Source organism: Aythya marila (genome assembly GCF_965140915.1).
Source record: "Aythya marila genome assembly, chromosome: Z".
Classification (NCBI taxonomy): Eukaryota; Metazoa; Chordata; class Aves; order Anseriformes; family Anatidae; genus Aythya; species Aythya marila.
Window position 1 is genome coordinate 58,275,624 of NC_139080.1, and position 27,696 is coordinate 58,303,319.

A 27,696-nucleotide genomic window follows, 5' to 3' on the forward strand; every position below is an offset into this window, starting at 1 on the left:
ATTTGATCAGGAAACGTTGAGGAAGATCAGCTGATGACAGGAATGGGAGCTAAGTAGCAGAAATACTGGAGACTTTTTTCTTTCATCTGTTGTATAAAATATATGGGCTGTACTTTACTGTTCTTAAGGTAGAAAAAATGTGTTTGACGGTTTTACTTTCCTGAGTTATATTGTCTCGTTTTAAAATGTGAGTCAGTCGTTTGAAAATACCTTGAAAGTATTATCCTTGCACTAAACATACATATATAAGTACTGTGTACTCTGTAGTGCTTTATTTCTGATGCTTTTCTCAGAGGTATATAGATGTTCAAATGCATTTTCTATTTTTATGTGCCTGTCTCTAGTGTGGGTTTTGTTTTTTTTGTTTCTTGTTGATGCTTATTTGGATTTTTTTAATATTTTTTGTAGGTTAAAAAACTGTTCTGTCATCTCAGGGAAGCAGTAGCCAATTGTGGGTCTCTTGGAGCAACAGCACAAACGAGTAATGAGCAGGTGATACCAGTTAAACAGTGTCTGGCGGACGTCATCACAGTGGCAGCACTGCTCAAGCAGTATCAACAAGTACAGGACTTCTGTGCTCCCAGCTCACTGGGAAACATGCCCAATATCTCAGCTGCCAAAGTGGCTGCATTCTCTACATAATTCTCTGTAGATCTTGTAATCATGTCTGTTAGCGCAACAGAGAATGATCCTCCTAGATTCTTCGTGGGTGGAGAAGATGGAGAAGAATTGTTGGATTCAGCCAGATCTACGGACTATGAACACTTTTATGACCATGGGGAAGAAGAGGAAGAAGAATATGATTCTGTATGTACTGTAGGGGCATGCATGTACTATACTGTATGTTCTCTAGCATTATTTTATTTTGAAGTGATGTTGAATCAGGAAAGTGTTATATTGAAATGGTGTTCTGAAATTAAAAAAACACCTGTTCATATCCAGACAATGATCTATTGGTTATGTTTAGAATTGCAGCAAACTTGAAAAATAGGTCTACCTTGGGTTTGGAAGTGGATGTGCTGTACCTTAATACAGAGTTTCAGGGCAGCCAAGCTCTGCAGGCTTGATTTGGTTCTGGGACTGAACTTGATAGCCTAAGCCTTTGTTATTTTTATTTGTATAATTCATAGCAAAAATAGATGGACAGTTTTTATTTTGTGTATGTTGTCAACTGCTGTAGAGTTACCCTTGAAGAGTCTGTTCAAACTGAAAATCACATTTCTTTTTTCATCTTACTGTTGTTTTCATTAAGATCCAACATGTTTTTATTCTTATTCTTTACCTTGGTGTATAGAAAGTGCATGCTAAATTAATCTTACATTATAATTTAGTTTAATATACTTGCAGAGTGTACTGGATAGTATTACCATTTCTTTTGACAAACTCCTAATGTTATCGTGTATGAGTTACCATGTCATACCTTTTTTTTTGGTAGTATTTTTTCTTTTTACACTGCAACATTCCACTTTAGGGAATTATGTTGTATTTTAACTGACTGCTAGTGTGCCTAGGAAATTTAAATGCAAGGAAATGACTGTTTAGTGGGAAATAAAATTTGTAAAGGCTCATTACATAAACGAAAATATAGACTATACACAAGAAAACGTATTTTGTGCATAGACAGTTTCATTCAGAAATCTAGAGTAACATTTTGTTTGGCTAATTTTTCTTAGTGTAATTCACTTCTAATATTAGGTAACAAGGTGAGAAGCCTTGTGATTACTAGATTTTGAAAAATTATACAGTTTAAAAATTAATCGCTGATTAATTTCACAGAAAGTTGTAAGCAAGATTTCAGACATTTATGACTTAATTTTTCTTCTGTGTATTTGCTCCTGATACAATACTCACAAAAAGTAGTGTAGTGCTGTTAAACAGTTTAATTTCATAAATGCAGTGGCATGCTGCAATTTGGTGCCTGCTAGATATTTACGTGACTGAAACTGAATTAGAGTTAGCAAACTAATTTTAACAGAAAATGTCTGCTGTGATATTATGCTGCTAAAACACCTATTACATTCTGAGAAGATTTAAAATAATTGTTTTTCCCCCCCTCTTCAGCCACCAGAAAGACAAATTGCAGTTGGGATATGTTCAATGGCTAAGAAATCTAAATCCAAACCAATGAAAGAAATTCTTGAACGCCTCTCCATGTTTAAGTACATAACTGTTGTAATATTTGAAGAGGATGTAATTTTGAATGAGCCAGTAGAAAACTGGCCTTTATGTGACTGTCTCATTTCTTTTCATTCTAAAGGTAAATCTTTTAATAATACCAGAAATATTTTGACATCTAAATACTTTCTCCAATTTGAGTATTTATTAAGTTTTTTTCTGCCTTGCTTTTTGTTTCACTGGATTGCCCTAGGAAGCTACTCCTTTGTCTCGTTTAATGTAATACAACTGACTTTAAAAATACAAGCTTTTAAAATGATACTGTTTTAATAGCTTGAGAAAGTCCTGTCTCACATGGTATTTAAAATAACTACTCCATTGGCAAATATTTGTGGAGCCAGTAGAAATGGTAAGCGTTGAACTAATGCTTACTTGGTCCAATAACTGTGAAGTCATGCTCCTTTCCCAATGGGACTGTTGGATCTCTTGCCATGTGTTTGTGTATCTCTAACGTCTAGGGGGGTTTTGTGGGACTGTTCAGTGACTGGACTAAAGTTAAAAAACATGTTTTCAGGCAGAAATGATAGAAACCTTAGTTCTGGCTCTAAGGAAGTGGAGGGAATGTAGAGTGTGGAGATGGAACAGGAGATGACTGCTACGTTTGACAATGTACACTGAAATCAGGCTACAGTTTTAAGATTGTCTTAAGCAGATATTATGTGTCTGTAGGAGAGGGAGGGAACATCCTCTCACTTAAGCCATGGCTGTTTGTATCTAAAGTTTGAAAAAGAACATTCCAAACTGCTTACTGATGTTGTGTCTTACAGTTTTAATTTATTTTTCTTTAAACAAACATTTTAGGATTTCCACTGGACAAAGCAGTTGCCTATGCAAAACTCAGGAATCCATTCATAATCAATGACTTGAATATGCAGTATCAAATACAAGACAGGTAAGTAATGATTAACTACTTTTAAAGAGCAAATTACTTTTCAGCCAGACAGTGAGGATCTGTTAGCATTGTATAGCAGCAGTTCCAATTCATTGTACAGTAGTCTAAATAAAATGACAGTGAATTTTGTTTTATTAATGTCTTAATATTTTTCTGTGGTATGTGTTTAGGTGTGTTTTTCATTTTACTGATTTTATATTGATAGCTCTGAAGATGTACCAAAGTAGTAATTGGGTAATACATTTCTATAACAGCTAGCAAATAAACAGCTTAAGCTCTAGAAAATAAGTATAGCAGAGGTATGTATAGCAATCACATGGCTTTCCATAACTGTAGAATTCATGTAGCTTACTTAAGGGTTATTTTTTCTGTTCAGTGGAAACTTCTGGGAGTTGCTGGTATCCAAAGATCATGTGGTAATTCAAAGTGATTTTTTTGTGTGGCTGCAATCATGTATAGCAAATATTAACAATAATGAACAAAATACATAAGCATTGGAGCCTCTGAACAGTGTGCAGACTTGCTATTTTGGATTCCTTTCGTTTCTGTCAAGTATAAACTTTTGCAGTCCTTCTTCACTGTTAAAATCATTTAACAAGAAAATTGTTCTGCCCAAATTGTTTTTACCCTACCAGAGAGGAGAGGACAGAATTGATATAGCAAATGACACTTTTGTTGATACAGATGCAGGCACTGCAAAGGTACCACTGTGTCAGTGAGCTTTAAAATATTATATTCATAAGTAGAGAACATGCATGTTAATGTATAATAATATGTGTAATCTTATGTTGTATTTTTTGTAGGAAAATATATAATTTTTCCTCCTTTCTTACTTGTGTACTGTAAAATACAAATCGTATCAGGATTTGCTGTCTTACTACGGAACTTTTGTTCTTCTAGGAGGGAAGTGTATGGTATTCTTAAATCTGAAGGCATTTTACTTCCTCGTTATGCAGTTCTGAACCGTGATCCAAACAACCCACAAGGTAAAAAAAAAAAAAAAAAAAAAAAAAAAAGCAACTGATGACAAAAATATTAACCATTGATGTCTTTGTTTCCACTGGACAGCAGTAGATACATAGCAGAAAGCTGAGTTTCACTTCCTACAGAATTAATATTCATTGGCTCAGGGGTTGGTTTCTCATGTGGTATTTAGTTAAGTTTGTTGTGGGTTAACTCTGCAACCCACTGTGCAAACACTGTTCAGCAGTATCTCAAACATATATGTCTTAGCAATGTTGTTTTGATTTTGAATAGAAATCCAAAACGTAGCCTCATATGAGCTTCCATGAAGAATATTACCTCCATCCCTGCCAAAAGTTGTACAAGTATGCATCTGAGAAGCATGGTTCTGAATTCTGGGCTCACAGTCCTCTCAGAGCCTGTATAGACCAACTAGAACATGAGGGCCTTCAAACTCACACTGAGACACAAATATGTCACCAAGGAGAGCAGCATTCATGAACTTACATTACTACAATGAGCAGTAATTTCACTTTTCAGAAAAGTGATGTTGACAGAAGCAACTCAGGCTGTTGAATCTTTCCCTTACTAGAATAGATCATCTAGTCCAACTGCCTGACCACTTCAAGGCTAAACTTCAACTGCTAAAGCATTTTATTGACAGCTTTGTCCGAATGCCTCTTGAACACTGACCGACAGGGATATCAACCACCTCTCTAGAAAGCCTGTTTCAGTGTTTGACCACCCTTACAGTAAATATATTTTTCATAATGTCCAGTCTGAACCACCTGCCTCAGTTTTGTGTTGTTCCCATGCGCCTGTCTTTGGTTCCCAGGGAGCAGTGACTGGCACCTCCCTGTCCACTTCCCTTCCTCAGGAAGTTGCAGAGAGACATGAGGTCACCTCTTGGCCTCCTTTTCTCCAGACTAGACAACCCAAGTGTCCTTGTCCTCTTCTCATTGGAGATGCCTTCCAGCCCTTTTACCACATTTGTTGCCCTCCTCTGTTTGATTTCAAAGATCACAGAATCACAGAATTTCTAGGTTGGAAGAGACCTCAAGATCATCGAGTCCAACCTCTGACCTAACGCTAGCAGTCCCCACTAAACCATATCCCTAAGCTCTACATCTAAACGTCTTTTAAAGACCTCCAGGGATGGTGACTCCACCACTTCCCTGGGCAGCCTGTTCCAATGCCTCACAACCCTTTCGGTAAAGAAGTTCTTCCTAACATCCAACCTAAAACTCCCCTGGCGCAACTTAAGCCCATTCCCCCTCGTCCTGTCACCAGGCACGTGGGAGAACAGACCAACCCCCACCTCACTACAGCCTCCCTTGAGGTACCCATAGAGAGTGATAAGGTCGCCCCTGAGCCTCCTCTTCTCCAGGCTGAACAAGCCCAGCTCCCTCAGTCGCTCCTCGTAGGACTTGTTCTCCAGGCCCCTCATCAGTTTCGTCACCCTTCTCTGGACCCGCTCAAGCACCTCTTAACATCCTATCTTGACATCCTTTTCATATTATCTTAACATCCTTTTCATATTTTGAAGTCCAGAACTGTGCACAGTATTCAAGCTGAGGCTGCAGCAACACTAAATGTAGTGGGAGCATCACCTCTTTCAGCCAGCCGGCAATGCTGTGTGTACTATACCCCACAATACATTTTTTTTTCTCTTGGCTGCCAGAGCATGCTTCTGGTCTATGTTAAGCCTGTCATTTCAAGCACCCCCAGGTGCCTTTCTGCTGAGATGCACTCCAGCCACTCATCGCCCAGTCTGTACCTGTGTGTAACCTGGCTTGTTCCTTTATTGAACTTCATGCCTTTGCTAATCATGCAGAGCTCCCGTTTATGTAGAACCCTCTGCAAGGCCTCCTGTCTCTCCAGGGACTAAGCAGCATCTCCCATTTTCATGTCATCAGCAAACTTAATGAGGATACATTCTACTCCTGCATCTATGTCGTTGATAAAAATGTTAAATAGGACAGGCCCTAAAACTGAGCCACAGAGAACACCTCTGGTGACCTGCAATCAGCCAGGTTCCGTTCACTACAACCTGCTGAGCCCTACCACTGAGCCAGTTCATCAGCCAGCATCACGTGAACAACTTGTTCAGAAGGATGCTGTGAGGGACGAAATCTAGAAAGATTACATCTTTTGCCTTCCCTTCATCTACCGAGCAGGTCACCTTATCATAGAAGGAGATCAGAATGCTAAGTCAGGAATTCCCTTTGAATCCATATAAAGTACAAGCAACCATATAAAAGGAATGTAGTCTAGGTAGATCTGCAGATAATCTGCTCAGAATATCAATTGCAATGTGTTTTTTTTTTCTTTTTTTTCTTTTTTTTTTTTTTTTCTGCACTTGAAAACAAATTCAGTAGCTTTTTCTCCTAAAAGGAAAACTTCCAGCAAAAGTAGAGATTACAATAACAGGTCAAGACATAAACTTAACAAATTAACAATAGAGACAACTGAGGCGTTCCCATGGTGTAACTTTTAAGGGATTGAGAAATTTTGACGAAAATCTCTGCTTAATCACGGGGGAAAAGGACTTGTGCTGTCAAAGCTGTTGCATGCAGACACCCACTTGTGGAAGGATTCCCAAACCCTCGTTTCAGAGATCTTAGTCATCTGTGAAAGGTGCTTCAGTCAGACACTGAGACGGTTCTTAGCCTATTAAAACTAGTATTGCACTTGATACCACACAGTGTTCACTGTCCAACTACCCTACCTCTGATGTTTCAAAGAAGGTCACTGCAGAAAGAGACAAACAGCATGTTGTGTTTTCACGCTGATGTGCAGCCAAGATCCACCATGCTGTTTTCTCACTCCTCCTCCTTGTAAGAATAGGCAGAGAAAATATGATGTAAAAAAGGCTCATGATTTGACCTAAGTATGGGGAGATCACTTGTCAAATACAGGCATAGGCAAAACAAACTATGGACATGGAGATTAATATAATTTATTGCCTATCACAAGCAGACCAGAGCACTGAGAAACTAAAAGCAAACCAAAAACATCTTCTTCCCATCCACCCTCTTCTACCTCCTACCCCAGGCGGCACAGGGGGCTGCAGTCAGCCCCTGATGCTTTGTCTTCGCCACTGCCTCATGGTCACTCTCTGCCCCTGCTCCATGTGGGGTCCTTCCCAAAGTAAGCCTGCAGGGGCTGCCCACAGGCAGCAGCTCTTCAAGCACTGCTCCCACACGGCTCCGTACCACAGGGTCCATCCATCCCCCAGGAGCAAACTGCTCCAGTACGGGTCCCCCACGGGTGGGCGGCAGCTCCCCCCAGACCCCCTGCTCCTGTGTGGGCTCCTCTCCACGGGCTGCAGCTCCGGCCCGGGGCCTGCTCCACCGGGGGCTCCTCCACCCATGGGGGGGCTGCAGCGTGGAGATGTGCTCCCTGTGGGACCCATGGGCTGCAGGGGACAGCCTGCTCCACCCAGCTCCAGCCTCTCCCTGCACAGGCCACAGGGGAACCTCTGCTCTGTGCCTGAAGCACCTCTTGCCCTCCTTCTGCACTCATCTTGCGGTGTACTGGGCTGGTTCTCTAATGTTTACTCACTCCTCTTTCCCAGCTGCTGTCTCACAGCAGTTTTCCTTTCTTAAATCAGCTTTCACAGAGGTGCAACTAGTGTTACTTGTTGATTCAGCTCTGGCCAGTGGCAGGTCCCTTTTGGAGCTGACCGGAGCTGGTGCTGATCTAACGTGAGCCAGCTGCTGGGCTCTTCTTGCAGAGGTCACCCCCACAGCCTCACCTTGCTACCAAAACCTTGCTAAGTAAGCCCAACTCGTAGCCCTACCCCCTGTCTTAAAACCATTTTCAAAAAATACATCACATTCAAGTTCTGCAGGAGACATTTTCCTGTCCGATGCAGAAATCTGCAGAAAGCCTGGAACACATTATTAATGTAACACAATATAGATTTGATACAGCAGACATTCAACAAATTATGATTAATTCTTCGTGCATCAATAACAAATCAGTGAACCAAAGATTCATAGTAGTCTTTTTATTTTAACCTCCAAAATTACTCCAAATCTCTAATAATTTAGTTCCATGAAAATATTATTACATCTGTTGTTTGCATTGTTTCTTCAGAATGCAACTTGATTGAAGGAGAAGATCATGTGGAAGTGAATGGGGAAATTTTCCAAAAGCCTTTTGTAGAAAAGCCAGTTAGTGCTGAGGACCACAATGTTTACATTTATTATCCAACATCTGCTGGGGGTGGAAGCCAAAGGCTTTTTCGAAAGGTGAGGATAGTATGATAAGACTACGGAAATTGCATCTTGCTAAGTGACTCTATGCTTAGTTGTATTTTAATGACTATATAAAAGACAAACTTAATTCATGTAGAACGTGAAAGCAAAAATATAGACCCTCCCCCCCCCCCCCTTTTGTTGTTCTTTTTTAAGCTGTAGATGTCCAACAGAATTGCAGAGTAGTTCTCTTCTGGCCTATAGACTTGTTTTGTCATGACCTGCCTGCATAAGAGTAGTGGCAGATCAGAGAAGTATATTTCAGGAAAACTTTAAGAATGAATGCTCCATTCAGTAGATTGTCAGTAATTGCCAATTCTTAAGGATAAAAGAAGCATACACTGTCAGTGCATTCGGAATGATCAAAATCTACTTGCTTTGTTTGTTACAGGAAATGTTTTATCAATAGAGGTATGGTATTTTAAGGCTTTTTACTGTTTCTCAAGTAGTAGCATATGAGTTTATTAATAGAAAAATATTCATTTCAGATTGGCAGCCGAAGCAGTGTTTATTCCCCTGAAAGCAGTGTGAGAAAAACAGGCTCCTATATTTATGAGGAATTTATGCCTACAGATGGCACTGATGTGAAGGTATGACAACGGCGTGTTCTGATTTATATATAGAACAATCAAGTGCTTCAAGATTTTGTCAGTTTTAAAGATGAAAGTATATCATCATGTTGAGGATTAATTTTAATAAAGTGTTAATACAGTTCATAAGAAAAGAATGTCATTTTTTTCTATCTAAACACAGTAGTTGTGATATAGAGAAGTTTAGCATATGTTGTTAGAATCAAGTGCAGGAAGCTTATTACCAGGCACATTGTCTTTGCTTTTTGTGTTAATGTTAGAACAGTATGTACTTCCCAGTGTAAACCAATAGATGTTACCTAGATTTTTTGTCTGAATATGTAAAAATAATAATAAATTTGTAGCTGAAATATATTTTTACCGAATAAGGAAATCCTCTAATTTATAAAAAGTAACTTACTAAAATTATATAAAGTAATGCATTGATCTCACCTGTAATTATTTTTTTTACTCTTCATTTATTTTCTTAACAGATACAAAGATTAGGCACCATAAAAGAGTGATAGAATAGAAAGCACTAATGGAATAAATGTTATCTATGGACATTGAAAGTCTATGGAGATTGCTTGCTTTGTATTAATTCAGGCTTTTTTAAGACCATCACTGAGCACATAAAACAAATACTTTCTCGTATGCATGAGATCAACATATTTAGACAAATAGTGGAAGTTAGAGTGTAAGATCTAATCCAGTCTTAGGCCAAAGAGGCCTTTTTATCAATTGCAGTCAACTTCTTCCACTTGGAGATACAAGCAAATTCCCCCAATTCTTTTTTTAATCTTTTCTACTTTCATGAGATAGATTCTTCATATGGTGCAACACTGTGCAGGAGGTTAATCTGGGTTTACAGAATTCTGTGTAAGAGACTTCTGCAACGTGTTTTTAAAAATAAAAGTTTCTAGCAACCTGAAGAGATGCATATGACTTGAGGGGCGGGGACTGTTTTGACTGTTATTATACTGCAGGCATCAAACAGCATCTGTGGACTTAAATGCTCTGTATAAATAATGGATTTTCTTCAACTAACAAGACTGTTAACCTTACATTAAGCAGTTTTACCCAACTCAGCCACTTACCTGAATTGACCTTATATCTGATATTCCTGTCATCTGTATTCTAATCTCAGTTTTCTAGTAGCTGAAGTATTACATTCATTGTTCATGCAAGAGATGCACATTCAGATTGTAGAGTATGTTGATAATAAGCCATGTCTTACAATAGTTATCTAAGACGTATTTGTTACCTTCTCTTTTTCAAATGATGTCCTGCACAACTGCATCTGAAAGCTATCTAAGGAAGCCTGCAGATGCCCCCTTAAATTTAAAGAGAAGCGAAAACCCACTACAGACTAGCCATGTCTAGCATACTTTCAATATCACTTTACAATCCCAAATCATCAAAAGGTGCATGGAACAGGTATGTCAGTGTAGATTTCTAGCCTTCATGCAAGAGGAAAGTCACAGCTAGTGTAGTTTCTTTGATTAAACCAGGCATTATTCTATTTCATAAGAACTAAGAATGGTCAAGATAGTATGAGAGTTCTTATAACAGTTTTCTTCAGTTCTGTTCAAAATCGGTTATAATGCTCAGCAGTATTTGCTATCATAAGCTTTGACCAAAAAAAAAAAAAAAACCAAAAAACTCAACTGAAACAGAACAGTCTTGTTTTCAAGTCACGTGACTGTCCCATTTACGGAGAGCTGTTGACAAGTCTGTTCTAGTACAGGACCCAGTACTTGCTTGCAGTGAGCATTAAAATTGTAACAGTAGTTAGCGCACTCATTCTTGAAAACACCTGTCTTGTAATGCTAGAACCGGGAAGAATATTGCTTTGTTCAGTCTTGCCTAAAATATGAAAATATTTTTTAATAAAGAGAATCACTTAGTCCTGTAGCCAGGTTTCCACAGTCATCTAAACTCAAATCATCCTTGAATTAATCTGCTCTCAAAGTCCCACAGATGTTTTGGAGAGGAAAATGTTCTTCTTTGCCTCTGTATTGCCATAATTATGGAATTCATTTTTACTCTTCAAATGTCATGGTTTATTTTCTTCACTTGTGCTTCAACTTCATCCTAGGAGGTCAGTAAATAACAGATGCTCAGTGAATGCTATGCTGTTGAGGAAGGCACTTGAGAGCAAAATTATTAGTGATGACAGCTGCTAGTGTCTTCATAGAATCACAGAATGGCTAAGGTTGGAAGGAACCTCTGAAGGTCATCTGGTCCAACCCCCTACTCAAGCAGCAACAGTGTGATTGCAGTGATTATCACATTCGAGATAAATTTAGCAAGATGCATGGATACATGCAGTAGTATAACTTAATTACAATAAATCAAAAGTTCCTGTTTTTCAATAAAGGTGTACACGGTAGGTCCAGACTACGCTCATGCTGAAGCCCGGAAATCTCCGGCTCTGGATGGCAAGGTAGAACGAGATAGTGAAGGAAAAGAAGTGAGGTATCCAGTCATCCTCAACGCAAGAGAGAAGTTAATTGCTTGGAAAGTATGCCTTGCCTTTAAGGTAAGCCGATTACTTTCCTATCTGATCAAACATTTAGTGCTAATTAATTGTTTACTACTTGAAACTTATGTAGACTTTAAATGTGCAGAGTCAGCGGTGATACATGTATTGTAGGCTCTGCATCCATAATAGGGTATATTGTAGACTTTGTGCAGAAGGTGAGAAGTTGAACTTCCACATTCACGTTTTTTTGTGTATAAAAATTCTTTTAATGCATTAACAAGTTTGGAGGGCTACTTATGTTGCATGAGCTTTGTGTATATTTCCTCACGTTACTCTTGTGCTTTGCTAGTTCCCATTGTATCTGTTCTATGCATAATATGGTCCCACATTTTGTTAATGTTTCTAATTAGGGAAATGCAACTTCACTAATCAAATTTTTGTAACTCTTATTTACCTAGTGTTTACACTGGGTCCAAATAAATGCTAATTTGGCATTGACATAGTTTTTCTTTAAGTGTTCGATATGTTCTATTTTTGAGTAATTTTAAGTTTATTTTGTTAAAACATCATTCATTCAGTCTCTTACTCTCACTTCAGCCTTCTTATTAAAAGGTGGTCTTTCAGTCTTTGTCATAACATGTAACTATGATAGTACTCTGGAGGGTGTGTGAACAGCTGTCACCTTGCAAAAGGGCTTTGAGCTCTGTTGAAATACTGTTTAACGTCCTGTGCTTACAGTGTCAGTACTGTGTCTGTATCAAAACTATCCTGTCAAATTCAAATTTGGACAATAATATTTTCATTGATGCATTACTATTTCTTGTGTGCCATCCATAAAAACAGCGCATAGCGGGAAGGTCTGTAGTCAGAAGGGGAATTTGCCATTGTTATCTAAGCTGTAGGTCTTGAAAGTTAATATAGTACATATGTGAACTTGACAAAAATAACAGAATTTATTTCTCATATCTTTTGCGAGTTCCATGTTAGGTTCACTCATGATATGCAAACATCTTCCTACTTATTAAATTTATACTCTCGACTTTAGCCTTCCTACATATCCTTAGAAAAATCAATATAATTTTTGGCATGCTTCTAGGTGAATAACATATTAAAATGTATTTAGAATATTAAAACCTAAGGAAGATGATCAATGACTTGAATTTTTTTTCCTTAAAAACAGCAAACAGTTTGTGGCTTTGATTTACTGCGTGCTAATGGACAGTCATATGTCTGTGATGTGAATGGCTTCAGTTTTGTGAAAAACTCCATGAAATATTATGATGATTGTGCTAAGATCCTGGGGTAAGAGTTTATTGATTTACTTCAGGAGTTTTGCCTATTGTATGTAACTATAGCCTATGTACTACTTACTCCTTATTCCTAAATAATTATTTAAAATTAAATGTTAAATTAAATAAGTAAAATATTTATTAAATCTCTAAATAAGCCCTCAATTAATTCCTTATTTCTAAAATCATCTGAAACACCTGAGTCTGGGTGTTTTGCAAACCCTGGAAGCTAAGTATTTCAAAAACAGGATTAAAGTTCTAAAAGTATTTGAGACTTTTTTTAAAGGAGAGAAGCATTTATGTGTTGCACTGGGAGCGAAAGAAGGTGTAACAATTTCAAGTTGCTATAGATGTTGAATTCTCTGAAAAAAGAAGTTATCTTAGAGTTTTTTCCTTGTTCATGCAGGGAATTGTAATATGATACAGTGAGAAGTAAATGGCAGATTTTTTTCCTCACTTTTTAAAATAAAATCTCAGATTATGCTAATTCAAGGTGCACTTTTTTCTTGTGGTGTTGCTGCTTTTTAATGTAGATATCAGTTTGAGGTTCACTATATTTTGACAAAACACTTGGGCAATAGAACATTATCAAGATTTAATAACCTTCTATATGCAGTGTTACCATTTTGTAGTTATCATCTTTATAGGTTTTTCCAGTTTTACCAGTGAATTTTTGAGAAATGAAATTACCACTAAAGCTACTAGTAACTCTTGGGTTAGAATGGCTTTCTGATTTTCAGGGACTTTTATTTAGATAATAGCCAGATATCTGAATATTTAAATGAACCAGACCAAGTCATATCCAAGTAATTCTTCTAGGAATTGGAGTTGAAAGACTGAAGTTTCTGAGGTATCCTGGGCTGTTAGGTTAGTGTTGTCTCTATAGCAGTTATAGTAGCTTTACATTGTTCAGTGATTTATTTTTTTTTAAATACAACTAAAAGAAAAATATGTATTTAGAGACTTATGGTTGATAGTACTCTAAAACCACATCTAGGAAAGTAAATGTATATAAATATATTTGTTTTGGATCTTGTTTACATTTACAAGCTTTTCTTTAAACTTAGTGTTGTTTTCTTTTTAACCCCTTTTTAGAAATATCATAATGAGAGAACTTGCTCCCCAGTTTCAGATACCTTGGTCAATTCCTTTGGAAGCAGAAGACATCCCTATTGTGCCAACCACCTCTGGAACAATGTAAGAGAATAGTAGCTATGCCTGAATTTTGTAAAACCCTAATGTAACTTTTGTGTGAATTTTTTTTTCTCTTCACAAGGTTTTCCCACTTTGGCCTATGAACGCTTGTTTTGTGTGATGAAAACAAGGAAGAAATCACAATTGCTATGCCAGCAATCAGAGTTTCTGATCCTTAGTCAAGCTGAGTATAGAACAGCAGATTTTTCAAGTGTAGCGTCTTCTGTGCATAGCCTCCTTCACTGCTAATCATTGTTCCAGCACCAACTTAATATGCGCTTCTAATAAACATGCTCTCTCATTTAATGAACCTCAATATCATTTTAAAAACTACTTAAAATAAATATTACCCAAGTAGTTACTCAAGTCTTAAAATCAATATTTCAATTTTATACCTCACGTCATTTTCAGTTAACCTTATATGCTTGCATATCCTTCTGTCACTCCTGTAGTTATGCAAGATAATGACAATTTTGTTTTGATTCATGGTGGTTTTAATAATAAATAAAAACTCCTCGCATATAGAATTGTGAAATATAACTCCTTTAAAATTTTAGGATGGAGCTTAGATGTGTTATTGCCGTAATACGTCATGGGGACCGAACACCAAAACAAAAAATGAAAATGGAAGTAAAACATCAGAAGTAAGTTGAATTTTGATTTTTAAAAAAAGAGTTTGAATTTAGAGTAAAGCTCATTTCTTGGGGATGTGCAAGCAATGAATTTAAGCAGAAATTGCATCATGAGTTATTTGTTGTTCACTTTTTTCTCTTTTAATGTAACTGATGTCTTTCCAGCTAATTAACAATCATGCATCTCTTCCTAACAAGACTGCCAAACGAGTTGTGCAGACTTCCTTCATCACATTATGTGCCTTGTAAACATTCCTGTGTGATTTTAATGAAAATGCATTTATCTCTATAAATGTCCTTATTCATAATCAGAATAGAATATTTCTATTTCACCATTTGACTAGGAATTCTGGCCTTCTTTTTATCTTATTGTTCTCCAGTCAGCTGTCATCTTACTGCACCACCTTTTTGTCTTTTGTCTAAGTTTTATTACTGTGTATTTCTGGTTGATAATTTAAATTAGCATTCATAAAGTGCAGTTTCGATAAAACGCACTTATTTGTGTTGGGAGTAGAGTCGTGTTCACAGATACTTGCAGAAAAGGTTGCATGATACTGCTCATTTTTTTATATTGTATGCTTCTGTTGAGGATTATTCTTGAAGGCTAAGAATACATGTAGCTGTATATTCCAATATTATGTCATTTGACACATAGAATTTCTTCCCTTCTTATCAATTAGTAAGTGAATAAGAAAATGTTTTGTACTCAACTTTCTCTACTATGTTGAAGATATTCTTGAGAAATGGGTTTCGAATAAAGGTTGACTTGAGCTCTGGACTTCGGATTTTAACATGCTTTTCCAATAAAGTTGTTAATTTCAGGCTGCTTTAAGTTTAAAAGCCACTTGTTCAAGTAATATTTTAACTCATTGTGTTTTTTAATCAATATTCTTTCTCCTAAAGATTTTTTGATCTTTTTGAAAAATGTGATGGATATAAATCTGGAAAACTAAAACTGAAAAAACCAAAACAGTTACAGGTAAGTATGTCTTTATTTTCTTGCTTTGGTGTTTCATAACTAGAAAATTATTTATTTTAAGTTAGTTCTGTATTTGTTTTCTTTAGGAAGTGCTTGACATAGCAAGGCAACTCCTTGTAGAACTTGGGCAAAACAATGATTCTGAAATTGAAGAAAGTAAAGCAAAGCTTGAACAGCTGAAAACTGTGTTAGAAATGTAAGTGTCTAATTTGCAAAATGCTATGTGTGTTGCTGTTTGTCCTGTTTGACAATTACTGCTTCATTTGCAATGGTTATCAAATATGTTATGATATATTAATTGAAGCACTTGGGATGTCATGAAAGGACTAGAAAGAATGTCATGGATTAGGAGACCAGACATCTTGAGGGAAACCAGAGCTCCTGTTTTCTCCTTATATTTTTAATGGAATTTTTAATGGAATTGATTAAACAATCAGTTTATCTATCTTCCTAGTGTCTCAGTGTGCTACCTACTTGAAAGGACTAGTTTCTGTGCTCTCAAATTTTATTTTTTTTTGCATAAGTACCTGGGTATAGGGTCTGCCTCTTAGCAGTTGTGTGAAGTCTAGAACCTGTAGCAGCTTTCACTGTGTGTACTGTCTCCTTATAGCAAACTTGGAGGATTCCCTATATGATTTTGTATATGAAGTCTGAAATATTTAACAGAAGAAAAAAAGTCTTCAAGGATTGATAAGGAGTTGGGATCTCAGAACTCTAAATGGTAGCAGAAATTTTTTAGAAATTGGGGCAAATGCAATTGTTCTTGAAATTTATGAAGATACTGAGTTCTGTTTGAGAACTTCCTTGGCTAGTAAAGCAGTGGCCATCTGCATTGCCAGATCAGATTCTAGATACTGGTAGCCCATGTATTTATGAATCTGAAAAACAATTAAACAGATTAACTATTCATGCAACCTGCAAATGCATAGGCGTTGTGTTGTTTTTTTCAGTTTTATGTTCAAAGTGGTGAGAACAAGTATTGTATAATCATATTTGGAAGTGTTTCATCACAGAGTGCTTGATATTTCTGTAGTCATTCTGTGCTTGTTGAATACAGTTTGTTTTAAGACTGCTTTGCTAAAAGGTGGTTAAACACTTAAATCAATGACCAGTGTGGTTTTATGATATCCTGTTTACAGGAGCATGGCAGATTTAGATGTGTACAAGAAAATATTTTAAATGTTGTTTGTTTGTTTTCCCTCTTTGTTTTCCTCTCTCACTTCTTGTTCCTTCTTCAGGTATGGGCATTTTTCAGGCATAAATCGCAAAGTTCAGTTAACATATCTTCCTCATGGTTGCCCAAAGACTTCCAGTGAAGAGGAAGGTGTAGTATTACTTTTATGAATGTTAACTTAATATCATGTGTATTTACGTAGTAAATGACTAGTGTTATAGTATGTCTTGATGTTAAGAATCAATATGTTGATTTAAATGGATGTTTTTATTGATGGTAAACACTTACCAGTCTCTTAATCTACTGAATTGCACACAAATTAATGCGTTAAATTTGTATTCCAACGTTGTTTTTCTGTGACGGGAAAGTAGAGGTTAAGAAGATTCAGTAATTCATCAACCATGGTATCTTGGGGGGAAAGATGGGGAATTCCCACTCATCGTTTACTGATGATTTTAAAATGTTTCTAAGTGTTTTCTGGTCCTCGATCTGTATTCATTGACTGCAATAGCTCTCATCATTTAACAACCAATCTGTTCTAATTTTCTGACTTGATTTCATATTTGTTTCAGATTTCTTATTTAATATTTATTCACTAATGTTTTCTGTCTAATTCAACTACTTTAGGTTTTACTGTTTAAGTACCTGTTTAGTCCTCTAGTTCAGTATTTTTTTAATGTTAGAAAACTATTAAAGGTTCCTAATACAGAAGAGGTCATTTACTGCAGCCCTTTGTAGTCACAGTATTTTTGTTTATATGGAAAAAAAAAAAAAAAGGAATTATAATATACTTTGCTACTAAACTCCTCTCTTTGTGTACAATTAGATAATAGAAGAAATGAGCCATCCCTGCTTCTGGTTCTAAAATGGGGAGGAGAACTGACCCCTGCAGGCAGGGTTCAAGCAGAGGAGCTTGGAAGGGCTTTCAGGTGTATGTATCCAGGTGGACAAGGTAAAAAGAAAACAGAAAAAAAAAAGTGTTGAATGGCATAGATCCCTTTTGAGGATAATAAAATGTAAAATGAGAATTTGAGCAATCTGTTTGTTTGGTAGGAGATTATGCTGGATTTCCTGGATGTGGTTTACTTAGATTACATAGCACTTACCGACACGATCTCAAAATCTACGCCTCTGATGAGGGACGAGTTCAGATGACTGCAGCAGCTTTTGCAAAGGTACTATGTCAAATTGTGTGTTTCCAGTTAAAAAAAAAAAAAAAAAAAAGCTGATAGTCTCAAACTTTTTTCTTCTAAAAATTGGTGGAGATTTGTAGTTTACAGAGGCTGTGTTTCCAAAGAAACTTGCTCTCAAAGATTGTTTAGTGATAGGTGGAAAAGTTTTCACTTAATGTGCCAGACATTGCAGACATAGTTTCATTATAGAGCTGTAGCAATATGCTTTAGTCCTTTTCAGTAATCACCTCCATAATAGAGAAACATTTTTAGTTTGCACCTTGCTTATTTGTTTAGTACTTATTTTCTGAAATTATCCAAGAATTTTGTCAGAATTTCCTGACAAATTTTGTGTGTGATGAGTAAAAGCACAGGTGTTATAACTGATTTGAGGTAATGTATTCATTTTCCATGAGCATAAATTGCAATTTTCAGTCACTTCAGTGATTTGGATCAAAAGATCTGGAGTTCAAAAAGCAATATTTACATTGAGACCATCTTTCTCTTACTGATTTGTAACTTTACAGAGGAAATGAGAGAGTTTGAAACCTATCAGAAATGTAGACTTAATAAACTACTTTGAAAATTTTTAAATGGGATTTTTTTTTTAAAAATGTGGGTTTTTTTTGTATTAATAGAAATATTTCCTTTAAAAGTTGTTACAAGGATATTTTTTAATTTTTAGCCTGTCAAAACAGCTTCTCAGTAAATAATATGTAGTGGCAATACCACATCTTGATGTATTGTAGGTAATTATTTTTTATTATTTTTGCTGTGAAATAAACATTTTGTGGTGGGATTTAAGAAATAAGGACTTTTTTTGAGTAAAAACATGACTTTAAAATAATTATTAATAGAAAACATTTTTAGATAAACTTCTATAATAGAAAAACTTCTTGTTTAGGAAAAAAAAAAAACACTTTAGAAAAACTTATATTAATTGAAAACAATTTAGAAAAACTTTCTACACCTATAATGTTTGCTAAAATGTTCCTTTACCCCTCCTTATGCTAGGCAAATTTCTCTCTTGCTGCTCCTTCCAAATAGCCTTTTGCATTTATAATACTTCTTAGTAATTTATTCACTTCCTTCTGGCAGTGATAAGGATTTTGAATTGTGTAAGAGAACTTGGACAGTGCAATCTTTACAGAAAGACTTCCTTAGGTGAATGATTTTCAGCAATAATACAGAGTGTTAGAGTGGTTTGAGTTAGAAGAAGCCTGTGTAGGTAATGTAGTCCAACTGCACACAAAACAGCGTCAGCTTGAATGATGTTGCTCATCATTGTATCTAGTCAAGTTCTGAATATTTCCAAAGATGGAAATTCCATGGCCTCTCCAGGTTTTTAATCCCACTCCTTCATTGTCAGGTAATCTCTTTTTTTCACAAAAAAAAACAAACAGTAACACATCCCTAACTTCTTCACCTTCAGTGTGTTCCCTTTTAATCCATGATAACCTTCTGTATGACTTTCCACATGTCAGAATGCACTGCTTTTGTGCTTTGAGGAGGTTGTCCTTAGAGACAGCTGTCCTGGGCACCTTTGCCATTCAGGACACTCTTCCTTGGGAGTGCATGAACAAGCTTAAATCTCCTCATCAGAAGGGCTTTCTGGTAAAATTGTTTATTCTCTAAGGATCTGTCACAATATCATGGTTTCTGTTACCAGAGCTGCCACTGACTTTCACGTTCCTGATACATCTGAGAAATAGATTGAGGAGAGTGCCTCAGCTAGATAGATATTTTATCAGTATCCTGTGTCACAGAATTGTCCTGAATATCTCCAGAATCTGGAGCACCTGTCCCCTGCAATATTGCCCATGCATTGAGGTATCCAGGATTAAGGGCCCCAGTATAAAACAGGACCTGCAATCAGGAGACATTCTTCACTTTTCTTAATAAGGCTTCATCTATTTTCTGCTTTTAGTTGGGTGGTCTGTAGCAGAGGCTCGCCGTGTTCTTACGTGATCTTTTGATCTTTACCCATAACGTCTCAGCTTTCTTGTTACAGGTTCCAAAGTAAAGCTCTCAGTGGTCAAGCCACTCCTTTAAATATAACCCAACTCTTCCTCCTTGCCTTCCTGGCCTGTAGCTATAGCAGAGATCCATTCATGCGAGCTGTTCTGCCATATCGCTATTACCTTTGCAAAATTAAACCTTTGCAAGTGTTCAGAATTTCTTTTCCTGTTTGTTTCTGTCCTACATGTGTTGTTGTACAGGCACTGGAACAGGTTGACCAGAGAAGTTGTGGATGCCCCATCCAACCAAGGCCAGACTGGATGGGGTGTTGAGCAGCTTGATTTTAGTGGAAGGTATCCCTGTCCATATCAAGGCAGTTGGAACTAGACGAGTTTTAAGGTCGCTTCCAACCTAGACCCTTCTATGGTTCTGTTGTTTCATCCATCTGTCCTGCTTTCTCTTCCATTAGCAGGATTGAAGAAACATCATTTCCTTTCTTATCCCAGAACCCTTCAGTAGCCAGAAGAGTTACAAAAGTTTCTAGCCACTTCCATTTTGTAAGTCTCCATCCACCTGTAGTTCAACTACATATACTCTATACAATACTCTCATACAATACTCTTTGAATGTTGTGCCATGCCACACAGGGTTTGGGCTTTGTAGGGTCTCTGCAAAGAGATTGTGTGTGTCCAGTCTGTCTTCCCCGATGCTATTCCATCTCTTCCCATAGTACCTTCCTCTGGTAACTCAGCACCTGACCCTGACCATGTTCCCCCCCTAAGTCAGGACACTATTGCTTTCCAGCCTGAGGGAGAGGCACCATGCGCTCCCTGCAACCCAAGGCCTGAATGGCTGTGGCGCTTCTGAGATGCCACTATTACCTGAGCTCATGATGGGGATCATGCTGCATGGCAGGGCCAAGTCTTGTACATAAGCAACTGATATAATCTTGAATTTAAATTAGTATTTTGAGTGGGTTTTTGATTGTTTGTTTTTAAGATACTGTTACTTTCTCATGCTTGTCTGATTAATTATATTATTTGCTTCAGGGTCTACTGGCCTTAGAGGGTGAACTGACTCCTATTCTTGTCCAGATGGTAAAAAGTGCTAACATGAATGGTCTGTTGGACAGTGACAGTGATTCTTTAAGCAGCTGTCAGCATCGTGTTAAAGCAACGCTCCATGAAATTCTCCAGAGAGACAGAGAATTTACAGCTGACGACTATGATAAGGTTAGAATATGATCAGTTTTCAATGAAATGGAATAAATAGACAACAAAATATTTGCATTAAGTTAACAAACAGTAATTTTATGTATCTATTTTGAAAAATCATTTGTGTTTGCAAATAGTCTTGAACTAAAAAGGTAGCTGTAGCAATTGTGGTATCAGGTATTTCGATCTGTCTTGTAATTTAAGTAATAAGAATAGTTACAAACTTTGAAATAGGAATATACATGTACTTGTTGGTAGGGACCACATTAGTAAATCATCTTCACTTCAATTATTTTTTTTTTTGATTATTCAAAAGATTATACTTTTTTTTCTAATTGTAACTTTGACTGTATTTAATATTACAAAATGTACTACCTACATCCTACAAGGCCTTTTTACTGACTATAAGAATACTAAAATGCAGAAAAACAGTAGAATAGTTCCTAACCAGTGAAAGAAAATGCTGATGTAGTACAAAAACACACATAATTGTTCATGGTTTTAAATTTAAGTACTATTTGTTATAGTTAAGAAACTTTTCTTTTTTTTTTTTTTCTCTTTCAATTGCCTTTACCCTGTCTGGTATAACAGGTGAAAAAACAAGTCCTCAAATGTTGTCCCTTAAGTTTAAAACTGATGTTTTTTAAAAGGTGATGCTTTCTAAAGGAGAGCAAATTATTGAAAAATAATTTTACTAATTACATGTTTGCTCTATGTGGATTGAAAGAATCATCCAAACCACTGCATAAAATGGATTCAGCAGTACTCTGAGGAAAGAGAGGGTTCGAGGTTTCAAAGATTTCTTTTTCTTCGTTAGCACCTTTATTTTTGCTAAAAGTGGGAATTTGAAAAGTGACTGAAACTATATAACATTCTCTTCTAAAATAGTCACTGAAAGTAACTAACCTTTGAAATTAAAAAGTGATATCATCTTTTCTGTTGTTTGTTTGGCTTTTTTTTTCCCCACTTACCTGCAATTTGAAAAAACAATGTCTTTTCTTTCCCTGTGCCAGAGCACTGTTCTTATTGATGTAGTTTGTCATGATAGGGAGGTAGGGACTGCTTACTATTAGGTAGCAAGTAGAAGCTTTCTATTTCCAGATTATCCTATGCATTTGAGGAAACTGTGGAGAGAGTGCAAATATGTATGTATATTATATAGCTAAATTATTTTTAATATCGTTTTTTTCATACTTCAGTTTATGTAGACCTTTTCTGAAAAAATAAGGCTAAAGCTTCTGTACATGGACATAAACTACTTTAGTGACACCAGCTTAATGGAGATAATGTGTAATTTCTACAGTTTCTATGTAGTTTCCTTCAGTCAGGTCTGAAGGACATCTTGTAATATATGTGCACTTAAATATTTTTTTTGTCTGTGTTCATGTGCTGCAGTCCCGTAGAACAAAAACCTAAACCAGAAAGAATCAATTTTTTTTTCCAGATACCTGCTTCGTCCTTCCAGTTATGTTAAGAAGGGTACTCTATAGAGAAAGATGTATTTTGTGAGACATGTAGCCTAACTATAATGTTTCTTATGAAAGTTTTGGTAAGTGTTTAAATGCAACAGTTACTTGAACGAAAGTTATGGAAAATTGCTAAGCATATACAGATCTTAAATATCCTTGGAATTTTCATGTCTTAGAACAAAGAAGAGTTTTAGGAACTCCTGAAACTGCTCATGTTTATTACACGGAAGTAGTTATTCTATGAATTTATCACCTTGGAATTTCTAGTAAATTGTATTACCTTTCAATATATTTTTATTTCTTAATTCCTCAGAGGGTGTAAATCATTAAGAAATTGTTTCAAAAATCACTAGCAGCCTACTTGAATACCTTTCACCTGATTCTTGGAATCTTTAGTACGTTCCATCTTATTTCTATCATTCTTTTGAATCTAATCAGTTTGTGTTTATCTCAAATTGCAGCTTACTCCATCTGGAAGCATCTCATTGATAAAATCAATGCAGTTTATTAAAAATCCTGTAAAGACATGTGACAAGGTCTACTCTTTGATCCAGAGCTTGACTTCTCAGATTAGGCAAAGAATGGAAGATCCAAAGTCTGCAGGTACTTAAACATGTTTGTAGCTGTATTTAGTTTCTCTTGTTTGCATTTGAGAGCGTTATAATGTAGCCCTTCTGTAGTAAACTGGCTTTTAGCTGAACTTCATTCAACAATGGCATATGGATTTTTACAATCTGATTCACTGTGCATAATATTACAGTAAAAAACAGGAGAAACACATGGTCATATTGCAGGTAAGGGCTCTTTGTGGTGTTCGGAAGTTCAGGTTAGTTCTCAAACATTTACAGAAAATCTTGGCATAATTATTTGAAATGCAGCAGTCCATGGAAAGAAAGGCAAAACAGATTCCAATAAAACTATTTAACACAGGTACATATTTGTATTTAAGTGTCTTTGCTGAATATCTGTTGTTTGTTATTTGATGCATAATAATATTGTATAGAAAGATACTTTGTATTAATGGTGGTGAACCAACAATACAGGAAAACTAGAGCTGGAACTGGCCACAATGCTTTTTTGGTACTAACTAAATACTGGAATATTTGGTATCAATCTTCTTTGCAGTGTGTTGCAATGCAAACATCTGTTGTTTTGAGGTTGAGGCATAAAAGTGTCATGCATAAGTAGTATCACTGTTCTTTGTTTGGTCTAGTCTGCTGTCTTATGAATGAGATAATCCAACCTGTCTACCAGTCTCTTGGCTTTTGCTTTTGACAACTTTATTACATGACCAGTGCTGTAGGACACTTTATTCTTGGTGCTGTAGCTTTGTCTAAGTGTAAGGGGTGCAGTTCTACAGGGAAACTTTCTGCTGTCTTGATGTGGCTAGATGTTTTTACCAGTAAAATTAACCATATGCACATGTATTCCCTCTTATTGGAAGTAGTAGAGTTAATTTATTTTATCTCTTTAATATATTTTAAAATTGTTTTCAGCAGTTACTACCATGCAATTACTTTTTTTCTCTTGTTATTTGGATGCTGCTAATTACTTACATGAGATATGTATTTATCCAGATATTCAGCTGTACCACAGTGAAACACTAGAACTGATGCTGCGCAGATGGGCCAAGCTGGAAAAAGACTTCAAAACAAAGAATGGAAGATACGATATTAGCAAAATTCCTGATATTTATGACTGTATAAAGTATGATGTACAGCACAATGGCTCCTTAAAATTGGAAAACACAATGGAGTTATACAGGCTTTCAAAGGCTTTAGCTGACATTGTGATCCCTCAGGTAAATATTTTCAGTTATTAAATGGATTACTTGCAGAATTAATGCTTTACCAAACTGTGTGAAAGATGTCTACTTTGTATTTTCTATTGAAGGTCATTTTAACTTCACATCTTATTTTCTGGTAGGAAGCAGATTGTTTTGTTTTAGAAAGATTTTATTTCAGAATTCATTGAAGTGTGTTCACAGTGGTTTTTTTCTGGCAGTTGATACTGTGAACATGTCTGCTTTTCCTACTGCAGTGTATTAAGGTGAATTGTCTCATCACAGCCATTATTTACAGATTTAAGTGGAGACCGTGTGATCAACTGTATATTCTTAAATCACATGTAATTTCATTCTTGCTGCTTTTAACAACTTCATTTTCAGGCTCTCTGCAATTGATGCTGAATCCTGGTCTATCTAACTTACCTTGTCTTAAGCAACTGAAATTTTAAAGGACTTTTCTACTGCTTCAAAGTGCTAACACTCCCTGATAAAAACACCTTAAGTTTCACAGAATTTAAGGCCAGGTGTAGACAAGTTAAATTTCCATGTACTGCATGTACTGTAATTCAGATTATCTCTAAATGATGTAGGCTACAGGATATGAAATTGTATTGTAATATCCTGTGCATGAAGAAGTGATTTTCTGTGTTATCTCAAACAGGAAAAAGGCAAACCCCTTTTTACTTGAAGGGAGAGGTCAGTATTTGATTATAATAACATTAAACAAAACAATTTGCAGCCAGAGAAAAGTAATAGATGGCTAATTATATTTAATATACAAGCCTTGAATTAGAAGATGTTTTGATCTTTAACTGATTTTTAAAAGTCAATTCCTTCTTATGCAGGAATATGGTATTTCTAAGGCTGAAAAACTAGAGATTGCCAAAGGTTACTGCACTCCTCTAGTTAGAAAAATACGTTCTGACCTTCAGAGAACTCAAGATGACGATACTGTAAATAAGCTTCACCCTCTGTAAGTCTTTATTTTTTTTTATATGGTTATGTTAATTTCTGTTAGACTTACTGGAGATACTCCATAGCTTTCATACTTGAGACATCTTACTAGTTCAGAATAATTTAAAACATATGACTCATTTATTAGTCGACAGCTATTTCTAAAATAGGGATACATCTCATTATGGTCTAATTAGATTTCTTTTTCTTTTAAGTTACTCTAGGGGTGTTATGTCCCCTGAACGCCATGTTCGTACACGACTATATTTCACCAGTGAAAGTCATGTCCATTCCCTCTTGTCCACCCTTCGTTATGGTGCCTTATGTGATGTAAGTTGAACACTTTTTCTGTGAAAGCTGTGGTATTTTATGAGGAACCAAAAAGATCAATTTTTACTGAAGATGTATTAATTGAAAGCTTAATTTTCTAAAATGGCTTTGGAAATTATCACACTTTTTTAAACATTTGGTTTCTTGTTTAATATGCAGAGACATATTTCAAACTCATAGGGTGATCATTGGAAAACAGCATGCTCCTTTAAAATGAGTTCCATTGGTGTGTTCAGCTATATATGTTATGGTCTCAAAGGGGGTTGCAAAGGAAAGATATATATATATTTTTGTCTTCTGTTGTCACCTGTTATTATTACCAACTTTTTTCTGATCAAATTATCTTATTCGGGCTTCTCTGAATTGACTTTTGGATTGGCTTATTTTTGGTTACTGGAATATTGTCAAGAACTTTCTACTTGGCTTCAAGAATGCTCTTGTAGGGCAAAGTTCCTGCTGTTCAGTGGACTGTCTTTCTTTCCCATACTGGTGTAGAATACTTTGAAGGTGCTGCTTTATTCTCCATCTGATCAGCTTTGCAACCTAAGACCAAAACAACAAGCTCTTCAGATTCAGCAGTTAACCAGCTGAGCTCATGGACAGAGGACAGTGTAGCACCACAGAGTCTACATAGATGTTTCTGAGACATTGTGATTAAAGTAATATTTTTTGAAATAGCTACATATATATACTTGCTTCTGGTGACAGATGAGTAAACTCTTTGGTGCAATAAGCATTTTTAATCCTTGACCTCTGTGACATGCTACAGCAGATACACCCATAGTTTGTTTTTTTTTCATAATTAGTGAACCTTTGTTTTAGAGCATGAAAAAGGTGAATATTCACCTTAAGTAACTCAGAATATGATGCTTACTCTTCTGCTATACTTTAGAAGTACCCCGTGTCTGTTTAACTACTATAAAGATACCTAGAAACATTTCCCACAATATACTATTTGATGCAAGTTTATTGCAGAGTCCAAGATTCTCATAAGGAGAATATAAAATGGTGCTTCTGTCTACAATGTATATGTCATTATTAACAAAATAACATAAAAGATATACTGAAATAAAATGTGAAAAGTTCTGATCTCCACTTCCCATTCATTTGATGAGTAATTTTGCTTCACTTTTTTCTAGTTGTGTCTCAGGTTTTTCGTTAGCTATAAAGAGCTTCCTACTGCTTCTGTGAAAGTAAAAGCCATATAAATGGGAGAAAATTGAAATCATCAGTCTTTCTAAAGAAAATTGCTAGCTTTTATTTGTCGAGATGCTAATTTTTTTTTCTCTTCATAAGGAATCAAAAGATGAACAATGGAAACGAGCTATGGATTATTTAAATGTTGTCAATGAACTCAATTACATGACACAGATTGTTATCATGCTTTATGAGGATCCAAACAAGGTATTTAAAATGGACGAATGTCTTCAGAAATGAGTAATGCTAAGCTATGTATTAAAGTGTAAATCTATTTACTATTTTCTTTAGGAACTTTCTTCAGAAGAACGTTTCCATGTAGAGTTGCACTTTAGTCCAGGAGCCAAAGGCTGTGAGGAAGATAAAAATTTACCAGCTGGTTATGGATACAGGCCTGCCTCCCGAGAGGTAATAATTATATCTTTCTTTAAAGCAAAAGTTATTTTTTTCTGGATACAGACATACCTAAAATAAACAGTGGGAATTACTAGGTTAAAAAATACAAGTGTAATTTTTGGGGGGGTCCATTTGGAATGTACATAGATAATGTGGGTCTCCTATGGCTTTGCTAGAGTTTTTACTACAAGTACAAACTATTCTTTGTAAGAAAGTGGTAGCAACACCAGTGTCACTCTAATGACATGCTGGCAACTGAAATAAATATTTAAGAAAATAAGATAGTTTGTCATGCTTATTGGTTTGATGGCTCAACAGATTGTTGAGGGCTCTAACTGTATTTGTAGGTCTGTGTAGGTCTGTCACATGCTTTTTGAGAAATGAATCCTGCAAAACTTGGTGGGAATTTTGACTTGCAGGGCTAGAATTTTACTACTATGTCAGCAGGAAGTTGGAATAAGATATGTAGACTGAACAGTCTGGCTAATTAAGACCATACAGTCATGTGCAGTGGCATGGTAGGAGCAAATACACATGGTTTATTAAGTCTAAATCAATATGTATTTTATAACTAGTTGTTCAATAGTATATAATTTACTGATATC

The 27,696-nt window shown here is 36.0% G+C and overlaps 1 protein-coding gene across 14 annotated transcripts in view; it reads left to right on the top strand.

The window, feature by feature from the left end:
* PPIP5K2 (diphosphoinositol pentakisphosphate kinase 2) overlaps positions 1-27,696 on the top strand; it is a 51,506-nt gene that overhangs the window by 7,972 nt on the left and 15,838 nt on the right. For 13 of the 14 annotated variants that reach the window (XR_014319376.1, XR_014319377.1, XM_082783630.1 and 10 more), the window contains exons 2-23: positions 409-807; positions 2,062-2,257; positions 2,977-3,067; positions 3,968-4,053; positions 8,132-8,286; positions 8,781-8,882; positions 11,242-11,403; positions 12,527-12,648; positions 13,731-13,832; positions 14,387-14,473; positions 15,365-15,440; positions 15,527-15,636; positions 16,679-16,764; positions 17,441-17,566; positions 17,668-17,789; positions 20,795-20,977; positions 22,890-23,031; positions 24,006-24,229; positions 25,060-25,187; positions 25,384-25,498; positions 26,795-26,902; positions 26,987-27,103. Coding sequence is in view for 12 of the 14 variants with exons in the window: in XM_082783630.1 (XP_082639756.1) it covers positions 664-807; positions 2,062-2,257; positions 2,977-3,067; positions 3,968-4,053; positions 8,132-8,286; positions 8,781-8,882; positions 11,242-11,403; positions 12,527-12,648; positions 13,731-13,832; positions 14,387-14,473; positions 15,365-15,440; positions 15,527-15,636; positions 16,679-16,764; positions 17,441-17,566; positions 17,668-17,789; positions 20,795-20,977; positions 22,890-23,031; positions 24,006-24,229; positions 25,060-25,187; positions 25,384-25,498; positions 26,795-26,902; positions 26,987-27,103 (2,784 nt within the window). In the remaining 2 variants the exon portion in view is untranslated. Of the gene's footprint in view, positions 1-408; positions 808-2,061; positions 2,258-2,976; positions 3,068-3,967; positions 4,054-8,131; positions 8,287-8,780; positions 8,883-11,241; positions 11,404-12,526; positions 12,649-13,730; positions 13,833-14,386; positions 14,474-15,364; positions 15,441-15,526; positions 15,637-16,678; positions 16,765-17,440; positions 17,567-17,667; positions 17,790-20,794; positions 20,978-22,889; positions 23,032-24,005; positions 24,230-25,059; positions 25,188-25,383; positions 25,499-26,794; positions 26,903-26,986; positions 27,104-27,696 lie in introns of those variants that run through there. The other variant, XM_082783625.1, reaches the window with a different exon arrangement.